This window comes from Epinephelus lanceolatus, chromosome 7 (assembly GCF_041903045.1).
Source record: "Epinephelus lanceolatus isolate andai-2023 chromosome 7, ASM4190304v1, whole genome shotgun sequence".
Lineage (NCBI taxonomy): Eukaryota > Metazoa > Chordata > Actinopteri > Perciformes > Serranidae > Epinephelus > Epinephelus lanceolatus.
The window spans coordinates 31,650,196-31,669,645 of record NC_135740.1 but is presented as its reverse complement, the minus strand read 5'-3'; the positions used below and the strand labels follow the sequence as shown (position 1 = coordinate 31,669,645).

The window sequence follows — 19,450 nt, the reverse complement described above, 5'->3', positions numbered from 1 at the left end:
ACCACCAGTGGCTCGCACGTGCGGCATCATCAACAGCTCCTCCCACAAGTCTTCAACAGCCCCTCCCGTTGTGGAAGGCCACCTCGGTCTGTTTAAACTAAAAGGGTTCCGCCAATATGACTACCCTACGAGGCGGAAAATTGGGCACCTCGGATCAACCCGCCAATCCGGCTCTGTGCGTATAAACACTCACAGCTTGCCGGCAAAACGGCCCAACATTTGCGGAAAATCTGGCAGTGTAAAAGGGGCTTGTGTTGTATGAAGTTACTGTGAGCTGCAAATTCATCACTGCCATGCAGAAGAGAAAAGGTGATGTTGTCTCAGAGCCTTCCGGTAAAAAGTTTCTCCTTCTTTGTGCCGCTGCATAGCGTCGACATCTGTCTGTTCAAAAGAGTAGCGTGAAAGTCAGGAGAGCTCACACTGCAGCAAAATCTGGGGACCAAAATCTCCAGAGGGACACTAACTAGCCCAAAAAAAAAAAACAGACTGAATCTCATGCAGCCGTAAAATACTGATTACATATTGCATATTTGTTAATTTATTTCTTGCTTAGAGAAACTCTACCACAAAATATTTGTTTCTCTACAGGTTTTGTTACCGGGAGCCAGATGACCTTTGTTCACTGTAAATTATGGCACCTTTTTAGAGCAGGAAAAAAAATCAACAACTTGCGGATGTAAAATCAGAGTGAAAATTGGTTCAAATCAATCTGCTCATTTTGAGAACCTCAGTGTGACAAAAAGTGAGAAACAGAAAGGTGAACGTTTCGGTGGTAAAGAGGATTGTCTTTACGAATTGCCTCTGACATCATCCAGGTCAGAGGTTAGTAGGTCAGTATAAATGACCTGGATGATGATGACAAGCAACTCTAGCGATTCATAAAAACATAGTGGTGAAATGAACGAGTTTTGCGGCAGATAATGTGTTATTTAGAGCCTCATTGTTGGTGCCCCGATCATTCCCACTATATGGATGTACGCAGCTCTCGCGGATCTAAATATCTTCCAAAGGACTCCAAATGACGCCAAACTTATCTGGGTGAGTAAACAACCGTATTTAATGCCAGAAATAAGGTCCAGGTTGTAAAAAACGGAACTTTCCCTTTAAGAGAAGGCATGTTGGGCCTTAATCCTTTAATGCAGTGGTGTGTATACATTTCAGCTGCTTCTCATGAGTGACTTGTGACATCAGATAGAAAAGGGTCACTGATACTCGTTCTTCTTTGACCCACCACCCCTATCGTCTTTCCCTCCTTTATTTTTTCCAGCTCTCCACAACTGAACTCACCTTTTCTTCACTTGAACTATTTTTTCCCCTCCCATGCTCCCTGTTTGGGGTGATTACTCTTACCAGTGAACGAGGGGCTGTGTTTGCCACGACTGTAGTTTTGCAATACCCGGCCCATAACTTTCAGTAGGAAGAAATAGCTTCTCTCCCTCTGCATCCCATTTATACACCGTATCTTGTTTCTGTGTAGGGAGTTCCATTACTCTGTAGCTTGGAGGCTGGCAGAGGGGAAGTGGGAAGGGAGGCGCAGGAGATGAAAAGAGGTGATAGAAGGTTGCGGCTGTTGCTGCTGCTAGTGCTGCAGACACTCTCCCCTTTGACAGAGTAGCAAACACAACATGTTGATGCTCAGAGAGCAGAAATTTAATTACCTTTATTATGCTTTATCTCATCAAAATATGAAGTGCAGAGCGACTCGGAGAGAATTAGACAAAGGCGGTGACATGTCAGAGAAATCATGTTGTTGCTCTCTTGTTTAGCTCCAAATACAGCGAGTGCATGATCCGCACAGATATTCAAAAATAGACGCAGCTCCAGTCATGCCTTATGATGCATCCTGCTTGCCTTCTGCAGCTATTTACACACATGATGGGTGATTATGTGAGTCTGACCTTGTTATTGTGGCCTTGATGAATGTGAGTACCATGTTTAGATGTTGGCCCTGGGTCTGATGCTACCCAGACGATATTTAACTAACGTAGCATAATCCCTCTAAAAGTCTTCCTGTTTATACTGGCCACTGAGAGGCAATCCCTCAAAGTATGCCATGCTGAAAGCGTTTGATAGATGACTGGCAGCTTTTCCTTCTTTTGCGGATCATAGAGCCTTATCATGATGTAATTCCGCGTAATTAGCCAAAGATGACAGTAACACAAAAGTCATTATGATATTTAATCTCTTTTGGGGAATCCACTGGGGGAAACTGCGGCTCTATCAAAACATGAAATGACATCTCACTGGAGACCCTCCAAACAGTCGGGAGAAGGTTGGAGTTGACTGCGCCGGCTTAAGGCCTCTGCCTTAGCTGTTTAGTAATCTTGGCGTCCTCTCCTCCTCCTATTACCCCTGTCTTATTCAGAGGCTCTCCCTTGTGGCAGGGATCATCGTGATATACATGCAAGGATATGCTCGTGGTGTTGGAAACAGTGTGTGTGTGTGTGTGTGTGTGTGTGTGAGACTTCCTCAAAGCGATGCATTGAGCTGTTTCTCTGTGTACCGCTTGAACACTTAAGCAACAATATATTTCCTTCTGTATGTGTGAGAAAGAAAGAGATTGTGTGTGTGTGTGTGTGTGTGTGTGTGTGTGTGTCAGTGACTTCCCCCTCCATCTGCCCACCCTCATTGGAATCCTCAGTGCATTTAGTAACATTTTTGAGAAACGGTGCCAGCATTTAATTAAGTTCTGGTATTCCAACATCTCCCTGCTGTAACATGGAATACCTGCTCTTCTTTTGTCAATTTCTTCTCCTGTTCTTGTGCTCCTCTGTGTCGCGCCTACTGTAACTCGGAAAGATGTTGCCGCTGGGAGAAGCAGGTAAAGAAGCCATCAAAACCAATGCGAGTAGAAAGAGTTGCAATCAGTGCTCCAAATAACCGTAGAGTTTGTCTTTTGTGTGGATCTCTCCTCCTATCCCCCAGTCTCACTTTGTTTCCCTCTCTGTCTCCGTGTGTGTGTGTGTGTGTGTGTGTGTGTGTGCGTGTGTGTGTGCGTGCGTGTGTGCGCGCGTGCGCTTGAAGCGTTCAATTCAGTAGAGGCTAGTAGTAATGTTTCTCTCCCAGTAGAAATGGCTGCTGTTTGTTCAATTGTTGTGATAGATTGATGTGGGGTGGGAAAAGATGGGCTTTTATGCACCTGAAGATAGGAACAGAAAAGTCTTTATGAGAAGCCAATAGCTCTCCGTTCAAGGATCCTCTGATGGGAGATGCATTTTGCTGGAAGTTTTTCCCTCCCGTTTTGTGAAGTCTTTGACGAAAGCTTTCCCATGTATGTAGGCAACCCCCACAAGGGCACTTTTCATTTGTTATTCCTACAAAAGTGGCCCGCTATACATGTTTCTGTTTGGTTTTAACAAGTGGTCACGCTAACGGCCCATTGTTTTCAGTTTACACTAATGGCTGCGTCTTCAGATAACAAAGCCAACAGCTACCATGTGCTCTTGTTAAACACACAGTTCTCATATTAAGTATCAATACATCCGTGTTTCAACACACCATTATAAGTACGCTGTGTTGGTGAAAAGAGCTGATGGCTAGATGACTGTTTATGGTTTACTGTAATCAAGTCACTTGATATAAACCACAGAGTGTGTTATATTTCATTGATAACGATAAACTGTTTTGAAAGGTGGGTATTCTGTATATAATGTGTGTTTATTGTTGTTGTCGACTGGAAAAAAAAATAGCATTAGCGCTGCCCTTATTCAAACCCCCAGCAGTTGGATTTTTTATAGATCTGTTTGTGGATTGTTCCAGTTTTTCTTTTATGATTCCTCTTGTCTCCCAATTCATTTATGTGCTTTCTTTTTTATATAGTCGTCCCTTTGATCCTCTGTGCTTTTTTTCTCCATCCTATTTACAGTAATAGATGTAGCCCAGGATGGTCCTGCATTACAGACAGAGGGCCTGTATTCTCCCAGCTGTTTTCTATGCTCCTCTGATAGACTGAGGGTTAACGGGGGCTGCTTGCCCAGAAATGAGGTTACAGCAATTGGACTTGCAAATGATTGGCAGGGATGGATAGTGTATGATCTACTTTTTTTTTTTTTTTCTCCTTTCCTCAATTCTGTCCCCGTTCTTTTTTGTGTGGTGTGAATGTTTGTTTTGAAAGGAGGGAGGTTGTATAAGTCCTGTTTACAGACTGAAGCACAACCTGTGGATTTAAAAATGAGTGCATGGATAAGTAGTGATGATGTTTTTTGACACGCTGCCGGAACATGTTAGCGGCGACGATCACCTCCTGCATATTACCTTAACTGAAAAAAAGCGGAGAATACAGAACCTTTCATCCGCCTCGATCTGTCTTCCCTTCCCTCTCTCTGTTCCTTCCCTCCCTCTTTCTCCCTCTCTCCTCCTGTGCACCATCTGCATGATGCTTTGTATCCAATCTGAAGGAGTGCTTTCTGTTCTCCACTGTGATGATGGGAGTCTGCGTGTGTGTGTGTGCACGAGTTTGTGTATGTGTTCCTAGCCATCACAGTCACTCTCAGCTCATTACCTGACATGATGGATGGAGCGAGTGCCATTAAACAACGCCCAGCCCGGGACGCCTGGCACCCTACAGCTGGCACTGAGTAATGGGCATAGTGGTGGCGGCACGCTTGGAAACACCAGGGAGTCCTGTGTGGGTGTGCCTGCAGTCATCTCCATGGCTATGCTTCCTGGTTCTGTCCAGCCCCACCTGCCACCTGGCTGCCCGGCGGAAGCCATGGGCATTTCTGGGCAGACATGGTTGGATAGCATGGGAGGCAGTGTTTGTATGACTCTGTCGTAAACTGGCAACTGAGAAAACCCAAAGTGCTTTGTGACCACAAAGACTGTGGTGAAACAATCACTGCCACTAATCACCAGGTGTATAGCAGCCACTTTACACTTTTATTTTCACTTGTGATTTAATTTTACCTGCTTTCTCAAATCAGAGGTTCATATGCTAACAAGTTTAATCTCACAAAGAATCATTCTGAATGACTATATAACACAAACAAGTCTTCAGTTGTTCATTGCCTGTCCGTGCTTTGTATGTACTGTAAAGTAATTCTGACGTAAAATTGAATACCTTTTATGAACCTTTTCATACATTGTTAGACCAGTGACATCAACAACACACTTAAACTTACATTTCCGTTATATTGACTGTAAAAAGCACAACTAAACTGTCAGTGCAACATAATACAAATAGACAGGGAGGGTACAAAACACAAGAGAATAAATTCAGTGGCTATTCCAATGCAAACTTTATTAGAAAGTGTAATATCAGACAGCTACAAACACAATCTTGTTCCCCTTAAACACACAAAACACACACACAGATTCTGTATGTTATTGGCTTTTATGTGTATGTAATGGCAGGTATAGAGTTTCACTTCATGTACTTGCATGACCATTATTCAGACAAACTTTAATAAAAATGTAATATCTAGAACTTTAGTTAGCTTCACGGGTGTGATATCATGTCGGAGCTCCTTCTTAACAAATACTCATCGTTGCATGTGCACATAAATGCACCATATAGATCAGGAACCAGATGTATAAACAATTCCAACACACAAAAACTGTGCACGCGCCATTTCCCACATATATAAACTGGTAATTATAAAAGAACAATATGTGGTGAAAACGTGCAAACCTCAGGCCCACACACAGATTTAGCTTCAGGTGAAATAAGGTTGACATGAAACATAAGGCGAGAAATTTAAACTTGCAGTAAAACCTTATTTATTTGGGTTGTTTGCCACTTTCAATGATTGATTATTTTTGCAGTCTACTAAATTTCACTCAAAAGTATATTTATAAATTTAGGACTAGAAGTTACAATCCCTGATGCACAAACTTGAGACTATGAGTGGGAGTGATAGTGCCGTCTGGGGGTCCGAGTAGGAGCCAAAGGGTTAGATGGATAGAAAAGTAAGGAAAGGGCAATAGTAGATAGAAAAGTAAGAAAGAGCACAGGGAAGGCAGAGCCAAGGGGGGACGTCTGTGCGGACTGAACTCTCCCCCACCAGATTGGGCCATGTCAGAATATGTCAAAAAAACTGTCATAGAATAGTGTATCACAAAAGTGTCGAAGAATCTGTATAGTGTAGTATGCCATTTAAAAAGAAGTTACTGTAAACTGTGTCATAGAATGTCAGTAAAAATGTAAAAATAAATGGGGCTTCAGTAGCGTAGTGTATAGAGGTGATAACAAATGAAAAGGTGATGCCTCGCTGCAGTGGTCGCAAGCTCAACTCCGGCTTGCAACCCTCTGCTGCATGTTGTCCCCCCACTCTCTCTCTCCCCCATTTCACACACTGTCCTGTCCATTAAAGGCAAAACGCCCCCCAAAAAACGTAAAAATAAGTAATAGTAAAGTAAGTCAGAAAACTTTGTAAAAAATGTCATGAAAAGGTTAAAAAAAAAAAGGTTATAGAACACCATGTCATAAATAAACAATGTAATTGTATAGTATGTCAGAAAAAATTATAGTATCACAAAAAATTCCTTAAAATAATCATAGTGCAGTACATCATACGAAAATAGCATAATATATCATCAGATATGTTAATTAAATGTCACAGTATAGTGTCATAAAAATGTGAGAAGAAAAAGTCATTGTAAAGTCTGTCATAAAAAAATAATATAGCATGACATAATGTCTAATATGTATGTCATAGGATAGTGTCATACAAAAATGTACAAAAAAATCAAAGTATAGTATACGTCCCCAAAATTAAAAAAAAAAAGAAGTCATATTAGTATGCCATTTAAAATACAGTATACAATAAGGAAATTAAAATGACATAAGTAATGTCATAAAAAAAAAACTGTATATAATGAAAATGTAAATACTATATTAGTATGTATATTACACCATAAAAGCAAACCTTACCATTCTCCTGCCTCCCTCCAAAGTCCCACCCCCCTCCTCCTGCAACTCCACCTCCCTCCAACGGCCTACTCCCCCCTCCTCCATTACGTCCTCATTACATCTATGATACACGTGGGCGTTGGCAAGGTAACGTTAGATAAACGGAAGAGGAGAGTATAACGTATAAGTATAACGTTACCACCAAGACAGTCAAACGCAACCCCGGAGTTTTAAAACTCAACCAGAGTCACTCAATCAATTCAATCAATTTTATTTATAAAGCCCAATATCACAAATCACAATTTGCCTCACAGGGCTTTACAGCATACGACATCCCTCTGTCCTTATGACCCTCGCAGCGGATAAGGAAGAACTCCCCCAAAAAAAAAACCCCTTTAACGGGGGAAAAAAAAAAAACGGTAGAAACCTCAGGAAGAGCAACTGAGGAGGGATCCCTCTTCCAGGACGGACAGACGTGCAATAGATGTCTTACAGAACAGATCAGCATAATAAATTAACAGTAATCCGTATGACACAATGAGAGAGAGACAGAGAGAGAGAGAGAGAGAGAGAGAGAGAGAGATGCAGGTAATAACAGTAGCTTACAACAACATTATTGAAAGTAATATTATAGTTATAGTGATGACTGATGAGTTTTAGAATAAGGTTACAGTGCTAAAGTTAGATAGTAGCCTTAACGTTACTAGTAAGTGGAAACACACAAGGAAGATAACGTTAATGTTTCAGAGGCTACGCTACAGTAGGCTAATGTTAACCATTAGCAACTGGATGCTGTGTTGTCATATATAAAGTTATGAACTGAACTGAACTTCTTTGCTTGTCATTTTTATGCCCAGCACAAAAACGAACTGACATTTCACATACCCCAAGCAAAAAGAAACAAAACATTTAAAAACAATTTGTGCAACATATGTCTGTCTGTCTTCCCCTCCACGTGGGGAAGACAGACAGGACAGAAGAAAACTCCGACCAATCGCCCGAATGCAATGATGGCACAGTATAGTATGTCATAGAAATAAAAAAGTCATAGTATAGTCAAGAAAGAGTATGGTATTGTATGTCACTAAAAATTGTTAAAAAAAAAAAAAGTCTGAGGGGAGTATGTCCGTATGCAATCCTAGGACTTTTTTGTACTTTTTTCTGTTTTCTAATTCAAGATGATGATGATGATGATTTTAGATGATGTCAGATTCTGCACGGTTCCATAAATACACCACACAGAGCCCCACTACACGTCTACACTTCATTAAACTAAATTGAACATTAGTGTACAACCTCTTTGGACAAATATACACATTGAAAACAAGCTACAAAATATTATACCTGGGAAAATGGCCTTCAAGACTTACTTATACTTCTCAATAGCTTTCTTGTTGCTTAATTGATTCATCAGCTATTAATAGCTGTTAAGATCTCGCAGACACCCTGAAGCGGTCGCACTGCTCCTCTGGCCCCACTTGTTTAACTGTTTGTGTGCGTGTGTGTGTGTGTGTGTGTATGTATGTCGTTACTTTGTTTCCTGTGCATACGCTGCTTCTGAGAGGAGTTGAGAGGCTCTTGAGTGGAGGCCTGGATCAGGAGCTGAATGGAGTTACTATGACACCAGACACAAGCACCTCAATTCCAGCAGCTTCTTCTGTTTCTTGGTCCTCCCCTGCTGCTCAGTTTTCAATCAGCCTGGATTTGCTTCATGTTGTTTCTTCTCTCCTCCGCCATCTCTTTTCTCTGCCTCCCTTAGTTTCTCTATACAATCTTTCATTCAGTCGAGCTCCTGCGTGCCAGTATGGATCAATGTAACAACACTTTCTTGTTCTTTCTCAGTCTCACTCTCTGCTTCTCATTCTCTGTTGTTTCTCTTTTCTTTTTTATGTTTTTCTGAACAGACAACCGCCGCGCAGTCCTGGAAAGGTCTCGTTCACGCCACAACGCAAATCACCAAGCTCGATGATCACCCGCGCCTACCACAAGACGCTAGATAAGTGCCAAAGAGGCCTGCTGGGTGGAGACCTGGAAGACATCTGAAGGAGGGACGGACCACCCCTGACTGTAGCGTGCTCACACACACACACACACACACACACAGCACCAAGTACGAAACAAAACAGCCTAAAGAATCCACACAGAACTGAAGCATCTACAGTACATCACACAGAGACATTGAATTTTCAAGCTGGTCATCTGACGCCTTACATATTTATTCAACACTTTCTCATCACTCCAAATGTTCACGTTCTCTCTCCATGGTTTTGATTTACAAAAAGAGAAGAAAAAAAATTAAATTTTTAAGGCTGCTGCTGTTTTTAAAGAACGCTTTTCTTTGCTTGGAAATCCATTTTGATTCTTGCGAGTCTGAGGCTTCTACTAATCCTTTATAAAAATCAAAATACTGAAGTTCACACACAGTTTTGACATGAAACATGCAGTGTTTTGAAAATAGACGTTATGCCGAGAAGGACTGCACCATAGCGTACGCTTCATCGTGCTCAAAAACATACCACACACATACCGCATTCAGCACAGGGGCAGTGGGCCAGCTGTCCTTTAAATGCAAGACGGGGATTCAACGCTCACGTTGGCAAGCCAACAATCTGCCGACGCTTTCTTCAACAAGTCACTGAACTCTTCACGGAAGAGGGAGTGGTTGCTGAGCATGTTTTTTTTTTTTTTTTTCCTGTCAGTTTCTCTTTCAACCAACATGAAGACAGTTTTTACTTTACAAAGAGTCCACATGAATCATTTCATTTCATTACATATCCCACAAAGCCACAAAGAGCCGGCCCCCTGTCTGCGCCGATATTTCAGAGCATGTGACTCATGGATCCTGAAACTGTAATCTCCATTTTGACAGGATGCATTTTATTTTTAGTTGTGTAATATCTAACCGATGCCTCTGGGTGCTGATCTCTGTCCCAAGGTTGCTTTTGCTGTTAACATGAGAGACTGACACATTTCTAAATGCATATAACTGCCGAGAGGAGCGAACACGACCCTTTGACCTTTCCTGCGGTCGCACAGGTTTCCAGTGGGGGAAGCTTGGCTGTACAGAGGTATTACAATGTTTTCAATATTAATCTGTGTATTTTGTTTTTTAAATATGAAGGCTCTGAAAAGATGTCCAGATGTTACTTGTGTTGGAGACCAAGGGTGAAAACTCAACTTACTCTACTTTTCCCCCGTTTTCAAAAAATACATAAATAAAAATAAGCTCTGTAGGAAAACTAAGACACATTTTGTTCAACAATATAACATTTTAAAAATACATATTTAATATTAACAGGGCTAAGCAGCTTCAAAAATACCAGCTGAGATTTCAGTGGGTAAATTTATATTGTAGAATGTATTTTATTCATAATGATGAAGCTTTCAGCATCAAAACAAACACCAGGGGCCAGATGGATAAATGATGCATACACACTCACTATGGTGTTGATAGTGGAAGGAATGTGCAGTGAGACTGTGTGTACCTTCATGCCGAGTTCACACTACACGATATCAGCCCGATTATAGCCCGATTATAGCCCGACGCAGCGTCGTACGTGATAATCCATCGTTTCATCTTGTTTAGTGTGTCATAGTTAACAACAACCGACGCCACATCTGGGATGCCTCACGATGTTCCAAGAGAAAGTCTAGCATGTTTGATTTTCTTTTTGGCGTTCACAACTTCTACCGTCACAGCCGTCAATTGGACCAATAGGAACACAGAACGATCTGCTGCTGTAGACAACTGTTCTACAACAACAGCTCCCTTTTGCCTTGATAAAGTTAATGCATCGCGCCATCATTTCAAGCTCAACACGTCCTGTATCTGTTTCAAATTAAAAGCCCATTTTAACTTTGGTTGAGAGAATCCCTTCATTTTCTTAAAAAGCTTTTATTGTGAAACATTTGCAGGAAGTTGTGGAGGATTCAGTGACTTGCACAGTTAGCATACGGTACTTCAAATGTAGCTCCTGCCATCTGGAGGCATTTTTTTACATTAGGCCATAGTGACTGAAATAATAGTAATAGTCATAAGAATAGGGCAAGAATAACCCGATGACATCACACACTTGGTGAAAGAAGACATCTTGGACCATCGGTACGGACAGGAATGTCGTGTAGTGTGAGCAAGGCAGAACATATACGTCAGACCAGGCGCACAGTTTTAGCTCAGATCGCTGCGTGTGAAAAGATGAGGAGGAGGTTGACTAAAAGTTAAGAGATGGATAACATTGCTTTTAGGTTAAAACGTCAATAAAAGGCGCAATTATTAATTCAGTTTTAAATTATTTATAGGTGATGAATTTCATCGCTTCTTATTTACATTTAAACCATCATCCTCCTGTTAATGATCGCTTAATTTCATCCAGGATTGTGCAGCTCTTTGTGAAGTCACTTTCAGCATGAGTGCTATAAATGAATCATTGATCATCTTTCTGACGTTTAATAATAATGATGATTAAGATTTTACTGCGATAATGGTTTGCAGGAACATGTGATGAATTAGTGATACGGACGCCACAAATATCCACAGTGGTGCGTAGTGACAGCTGCTTTGGCCCCAGTGGAGAAACCTGCCGCTGCGACACAGTCGGTGAAATTGCACTTTTCTTTGTTGTATTTCTCACTGACAGGTCTAATAAGCAGTGGAGCGGGCACAAGTATCGATGTGCAAATTGTGTTTGAGGGCTCCACAGTCATTGGGAATAATTAAACAGAAACATGCACATTTACTGTCTTTGTGCGAACACACAGTATTAGTGAGTCCACTCAGAGTTTATGCATCTTGCCCCACATGTTTGGTGTCTGTGAATAAAATAGTTGAAACTTTGCTGTGAGCTTTGTTCCTCTGTAAGGACCCCGTCACAGTTTCTTCATGTGAACTATTTATTCATATATTCATGCCCAGGGCGTCCCTGTCCCCTCACTGCCCTAAACTGTAAGCAGATGCTACTAAAAACAACCGTCAAATCCACACGGAGAGTGGGCACCACCAGAATAATCGACTAAGGGGCACAGAAGACATGATGCTTGTCTTAGCAAGTGAGTCTCCAAACACCCTCCAATTCCCCAGCACTAATGGCATAAGTGACCCTTTTTACCATAACACGAGTTACTTTAGTAATACCATAACTCTGCTTTAGGCTCTGTGTGTTTGTGTCTGGGCGAGTGTGTGTGTGCCATACCAGCTCAGTAATCGGAACAGGAACCCAGGCAAAATAGGATTCAGTGTGCTTGACTCCTGGGCTGAATAGATGGAGATTTTTCATTTAAACAATCTGCCAGTGCTGCTTGTGATGTGTCTGTTTCATGATGCCTCCTCTCCCAGTCTGCATGCTTCTAAAAATGCAATTTTACACATCATCTCGGCTCAAGGTGCATCCACAATGCTCTGAGAAGTCTGCATATTTAAGAAGACAATAATTCTCCTGCGAATATAAGGTTCGAGCAGTCGCACGGAGAGAGCATAGTGAATGAGGTTTCCGCATAAGGGATTCTGCGTGCATAGGAGTTTTAAGTGTGTGTTGTTGTATACAGCAGAGATAGAGATGTGCCATCAGAGGCAGTGATTTCCTTTTCCTAATCGTGACTTACCCTCTGTCCTCGACACCACCACGCCTGTACAGTTCAAAATATTATTTATCAGATCGACACCGATGCCTGCCGAGACATTTGTGTTTTGTTTTTTTTTTGTTTTTTTTTTACCTTTTGATTGGACACTGTACACGCCAAAATAACCTGTGGTTTGGGGTTGACAATTTGAGAGAAAACTTTTCTTAATTATTTAATCAAATTGGAATTTTTTTAACATGTGCCAACTTTTTGTGGGAGGAGCGGACAGTTCCTATAAAATGACAGAAAATTTGTGTTTTGTTTTTTTTTTAATTTGTGTTGTATATTAAAGGGAGTACAGGTATCTTTTTTGTCGAAATATAAAAAAAGATTGTAAAGACATAAAAGATAGATTTCTTTTTATTATTTTTATTTGAACCATTGTTTAATAGACTGATCTGATTAAGAGCTGTCATTTAAAGTAGGAGATTTTGATGTGATAACAAAATGATAGTCATGTGGTATTTCTTATCGAAAACACTCAAAAATCTTTTTGCAAGATGTAATTTATTTGGAGTTTTTAAAAAAAAATTGTCATGATGCCATTGTAGAACGTAACGAGCTACGGTGTTAGCTATTGTAGAAGTTTCAGATTATCTGTCTTTCCTGCGGCAGTGATCACTCAGCAATTGATGTAACCCTAAACTAAGTAGGTAAGATACATCATAAAAGTTTCTGGATTGTTGCCATACAATAGACCCCTTTAGCGCCAACGTCATTTTATTAGCTGGAGGCAAAACACGACTCCACAGAGCTATAGGCTACACAGGGGTATTAAAATGTTGTCTTGTTGTGTTATTGGGAGCCAGAATAGAAGAAGTCAGGGCTCAAACTTAAATTTAGTCTCATACCAGTGGCCACTGTTGACCACCATCAACAAGACAAGGACAACTATGGTTAAATGCGACTAAAGGACTAGACAGAGGCGATTATCAAAAATGCTCACGTGCAGCGCGCACTTCATATCAGGTTAGGGGAAAAAGTACTTCCTGTTGCAGGGATGAATAACGTTATGTGTATTAAGGGTTATCATGTCCACCTCATGAGAAATTGGGGAGGTATTAAATCATTGAATTTCTCCGTAATGCTAACTTTTTAGTGCATTAGCTAACATTGGCTTCGATAGCAAACAAAATGGAGGAAACTGTTCAAGTGACATCCTCCTTTGTAAGACTGGCACAGTAATCAACCACAAAGCCGGCCATCCTACCTTCAGCAGTCCTTCATCCACTGAGTGAGAGCATACGGGTCGGCCAGTCTGGTCCCTTTGGTGTTGCAGTCCTGGAGAGTTAATGACCCAATATGGTGAGCCCTGTTTGAGTAAGAAACAGAGCGTTATATTTTTACTTGATTTAACAAACATTCACTCCGCTCGGCACTCTGCTGCTCCGTCTCCCTAGACACTGACTCTGCCACTCCGAGAGTGTGGTGCTCTGAATAACCCAACGGTACATTCTTACAGCGCTCCGCATTTACGCACAGTCTTGTTTGCGCCCAGGCATTTGGAATGAGTATCCCCAAAGGCACCACACACGTCTTCCTCCATTGTATGAAACAAGCCAACAGAACTTGCTAGCTAACGTCTGTAGAGAGTTGTTTTGCCTCCAGCTAAGCCCCGCCTACCAGAAAACATCATACTATTTACTAACATTTAAAGGGTCTATGGATGAAATGGCTGGAAAGCAAAGCAGTGGCTAAAGTTATTTTTCCCACAATAAAAAGCAGCTACAGTACAGACAACTTAAGATTAAGAGAAACTTCTACAATGACAACATTCCTCATCATCCCTCTCAGTGATTGTTGTACCCCTCCCCTCCTAATTCCATATTTTAGGATAATCAGAGTTATGTTTATATAGAAAATAGCAGGAGAGTCTCGGGTCAAAGACCCTGATTGTTCCATCATGTTAGTGTGAAAACAGGCCTCTACGTGTTGGGCCGATCATCCCATTGTCTTTAGCTTGTGACTAACAAACCTGATGCAGTGATATCACTTGTGCTCATGGTAATTGTAAGAAAGAGGAGGCAGGGGTATGTTTGAAAGATTTATCTGAGAAAAAAAAAAGTATCAGGTGCCATTTTGGTGTTGATTGGTGGCAAACGCTTTAATTAAAAGTAAAAGTTTGCGGTCTAACTCACACTCACACTCACAGACTGTGCACTTTACCTCACAAGATATTCTGCTCAGGCTGAGGAGGAGTTGTTTGAGATGCTTGAACACAACATTGCCACTAACAGAGTGTACTATTTGCAAAGTATTTCTTTTGGTAAATAGTTCCAGCTGCCACATATCCAGTTCTTTCCTACTTTGTGAGTGCTTACTATTGATTTGTGGAAGACCAATCGCGGCTGTATCAACAAACGACGCTCATAACTGTTGACAAACCCTGTCTGACCATGATGTGTAAGCTGCCATATCCCTGCCTACCCTCCTTGTTGTCATTGAGTATGTTTTATTGTCTTAAGAAACATTTATATTTGTAACATTTTAAGTTTATTTGTATCCTTAAGAACATGAAAAAAAAACAAAATGGTTATGCACACTGTCCTTCCATAGAATATGTAATGGAATATGATACTAAACAATAACCACTTTGTTATATAAACTGATTTCTGAAAGATACTCTTTGTCTTTTTGTCTTTCATTTATGTCTCTACGCCTTTGCTTATTCCCACGTCATCAATCTTTGTTCTTCTAAGTCTTAACTTTTTGTTTTTCCAGACACTCAGACCTGAAATTACATCCTCAGTTTACTTTGTGGCAGGGCAGAAGATACCTGCCCCTCGCTGACTTATGGACAGGGATTACAGAGAGCTCTTGGTGTAAGCACATGATGAATGGGACAGCTCCTACCTATAAAAGCAACATATTTGGACCTTGGTGCCCCCACTGCTTTATCTTGCACAGTGTCAAAGGCAAAGTGATAATGCTGTCATGTCCAACGGCAGCTTAGGGAAATTACTGCAGAGTCAGAAAATACATATCCAGGAAAAATTGCCCTTTTTAATCATTTTTCAGACCTTAAAATCTCCCCTGTTACTACAAATTTCCCCTGCCAGAGTCAGAGGACAGGAAAGCAAGTGTGGAAATGCAATTATTTGTTTATTATTTGATACTAAAGGATTTATTATGATAACCAGGGAAACATTTTCTCTTTATTCCATCTCTTGTAAAAAAAAAAAAAAAAAAACAAGCATTGTGCCTGATTCTGTTCTTGGCAATCTCAGTTTATAATTAATAATAAAAAGTGAGACCATAATTTGTTTTTAGGGTTGCAAACGTGGGAAAATTAAACTGTTTGTGTGTGCGCTTCACTATGTGAGATGGATTGACTCTCCTGTTTCCACCCCCATGTGTTCCTACCTGTCTGGCTGCCTGGGTCCCAGGAGTGAGTGTCAAATGGCAGGGCAGAGCTGTTCCTGTCCTCCCCCCTTAGCGTTACACCCCTACCCCGCAAACATGCTCAAATCCAATGGCGTGTTCTCCCTGCATGTGCCATGTCCCACTTCCCTGCTGCAGCATGACATCATAAAATAAAGGCTGACATGGAGAAGTAACCCTGTGGCCACAAGGGCCCTTCTCACTCTCTTCCTGCGTGCGCACACTCACACGCAGAAACACACAAAGCTTCACTCTGCGAATCTTGGGACTGATCTTCTCCGAGTCTCTCCTCCTCCCAGTGTGCAGCCAGACAGATGGAGATTCATCTCTCAACAAGCTGTGATCTGTGTTTAGAGATGTGTGCTGCAGAACACAACTCTAATTAGGTTTATTGTTGATCTTGGGAGGTTAATTTGTACTTGGCTGCAAGTAAACATACTGAAAGAGGCCAACCTAGTTCCTTACAAGGAACCAGCATTGCAGCTATAAAGAAAGGTGGCTTTTTTATCTTCTTGACTTTCCAGGTGATTCAGAAAGATTATACACCCCCTGCTATATTTGTCTGGTCTGGTGTAATTGCGCTTTGTAACTAGGGTGAGAGATCTGTCTTGGTTGGGATGGTAGAAATAGGAATGAGATACAGAAAGTGTGTTGGGCTAATGAGCTTAGGGGTACAGTTGTGTGTACGTGGCAGGTATTACTTATTTATTTATTCTATCCTGTTTTTTATTTTTATAACCTCCAGGTAAGTAGCCTTGTCAGAGTCTGAGAGATGAGCCAGGCCCACACAAGTTCCTTTCTCTCCCCACCCTCTTTCTTCACACTACACACAGGCGTGTTTCTAATGCGCCTAGTGACAGATCAGTTGTCAGCAGGAGTACAACATAATTATGTTTCATTTTGCATTTCCACCTACTTGAGAATACGCAAACATTATGGAGATGAGACAAAGCAGACAGTAACGATTCCCTCCTTACCTGAGCTAATTCTGTCTAAATGCAAACTTAGATTAGATTTCTATCTTATTCAAGCAGTACTTTGCACTTGAACATGAGAATTTGATAAATGCACGTCTGTGTGTGTTCAGGGCAAATGGGTGTCTTGAAAAATTTGTCTGTGAAAGAATTTTCTTCTCTAATGTTCTGCAGGTGTGTGTGCCATAAACAGGTTGGTGTTGTCTGTGTTAAAGTGTGTCAAATAAGCTGACCATCTACTGCAATACTGCACCTGTTGTGTTTGGGTATTTGAGGTAAGATGATGGTATTGAGTCGAACTCTGTTGAATAATACATCAGTTCATCCATGTTGAAAGCAAATGGATACTAGAAAAAAAGAAGTCATATTAGCCTATAGTTCATGTGTTCACATGTTAATTAATATTCTTTTACCATAAAAAAGAGTCTCTCCTGATTAAAGTAAAGTATGTCAAAAATCATGAAAAAAAAGTCAGAGTATAGTATGGCATTACATAATAATAGTCATAGTATAGTATGTCGTCCAAAATTATGAATTAAAAAAGTCATAGTATAGTATGTCATCCAAATTATGAAAAAAAATCATAGTATAGTATGTCGTCACAAATCATGAAAAAAAGTCATAGTATAATATGTCGTCAAAAACTATGAAAAAAAGTCATAGTATAGTATGTCGTCACAAATTCACGAAAAAAAAAGTCAGTATAGTATGTTGTCAAAAACTATGAAAAAAGTCATAGTATAGTATGTCGTCACAAATCATGAAAAAAAGTCATAGTATAGTATGTTGTCAAAAACTATGAAAAAAAGTCATACTATAGTATGTTGTCCAAAATCATGAAAAAAAGTCATAGTATAATATGTCGTCAAAAACCATGAAAAAAAAGAATCATAGTATAGTATGTCATTCAAAATCATGAAAAAAAGTCATAGTATAATATGTTGTCCAAAATCATGAAAAAATAAAATGAGAAATAAAAAGAGAAAAGAATCATGAGAAAAAAGTCATAGTACAGTATGTCGTCCAAAATCATGAGAAAAAAGTCATAGTTTCGTACGTCCTCACAAATCATAAAAAAAAGTCATAGTATAGTATGTCGTCCAAAATCATGAAAAAAGGTCATAGTATAATGGCGTCACAAATCATGAAAAAAGTCATAGTATAGTATGTCATCCAAAATTGTGAAAAAAGTCAAAGTATAGTATGTCGTCCAAAATCATGAGAAAAAAGTCATAGTATAGTATGTCGTCCAAAATCATGAAAAAAAGTCATAGTATAGTATGTCGATACAAATCATGAAAAAAAAATTCATAGTATAGAATGTCGTCCAAAATGATGAAAAAAAAGTCATAAAATAGTATGTCGTCACAAATCATGAAAAAAAAAGTCGTCCAAAATGATGAAAAAAATTAATAGTATAGAATGTCGTCCAAAATGATGAAAAAAAGTCATAGTATAGTATGTCGTCACAAATCATGAAAAAAGTCATAGTATAGTATGTCATCCAAAATGATTAAAAAAAGTCATTGTATAGTATGTCGTCCAAAATTATGGAAAAAAAAAGTCATAGTATAGTATGTCGTCCAAAATGATGGAAAAAAAGTCATAGTATAGTATGTCGTCCAAAATTATGAAAAAAAATCATAGTATAGTATGTTGTCCAAAATTATGAAAAAAAATCATAGTATAGTATGTCGTCACAAATCATGAAAAAAAGTCATAGTATAATATGTCGTCCAAATTCATGAAAAAAAAGTCATAGTATAGTATGTTGTCAAAAACTATGAAAAAAAGTCATAGTATAGTATGTCGTCACAAATCATGAAAAAAAGTCATAGTATAGTATGTTGTCAAAAACTATGAAAAAAGTCATAGTATAATATGTCGTCAAAAACCATGAAAAAAAAAGTCATAGTATAGTATGTCGTCCAAAATCATGAAAAAATAAAATCATAGTATAGTATGTCATTCAAAATCATGAGAAAAAAGTCATAGTACAGTATGTCGTCCAAAATCATGAGAAAAAAGTCATAGTTTCGTACGTCCTCACAAATCATGAAAAAAAGTCATAGTATAGTATGTCGTCCAAAATCATGAAAAAAAATCACAGTATAGTATATCGTCCAAAATCATGAGAAAAAAAGTCATAGTATACTATGTCGTCACAAATCACGAAAAAAAGTCATAGTATAGTATGTCGTCACCAATCATGAAAAAAGTCATAGTATAGTATGTCGTCACAAATCATGAAAAAAGGTCATAGTATAATGGTGTCACAAATCATGAAAAAAGTCATAGTATAGTATGTCATCCAAAATTGTGAAAAAAGTCAAAGTATAGTATGTCGTCCAAAATCATGAGAAAAAAGTCATAGTATAGTATGTCGTCCAAAATCATGAAAAAAAGTCATAGTATAGTATGTCGTTACAAATCATGAAAAAAGTCATAGTATAGTATGTCGTCACAAATCATGACAAAAAAAGTCATAGTATAGAACGTCGTCCAAAATGATGAAAAAAAGTCATTGTATAGTATGTCGTCCAAAATGATGGAGAAAAAAAAGTCATAGTATAGTATGTCGTCCAAAATGATGGAAAAAAATTCATAGTATAGTATGTCGTCCAAAATT

At 39.6% G+C, this 19,450-nt stretch overlaps 1 protein-coding gene across 8 annotated transcripts in view; it reads left to right on the top strand.

The window, feature by feature from the left end:
- Window positions 1-15,088, top strand: part of diaph2 (diaphanous-related formin 2) — a 516,939-nt gene extending 501,851 nt beyond the window's left edge. For all 8 annotated transcript variants that reach the window (XM_078169451.1, XM_078169450.1, XM_078169448.1 and 5 more), the window contains one exon: window positions 8,755-15,088. In XM_078169451.1, coding sequence (XP_078025577.1) covers window positions 8,755-8,819 — 65 coding nt within the window. In that variant the 3' untranslated portion in view covers window positions 8,820-15,088. The remainder of the gene's footprint in view (window positions 1-8,754) is intronic.
- The last annotated feature ends 4,362 nt before the right edge of the window (window positions 15,089-19,450 follow it).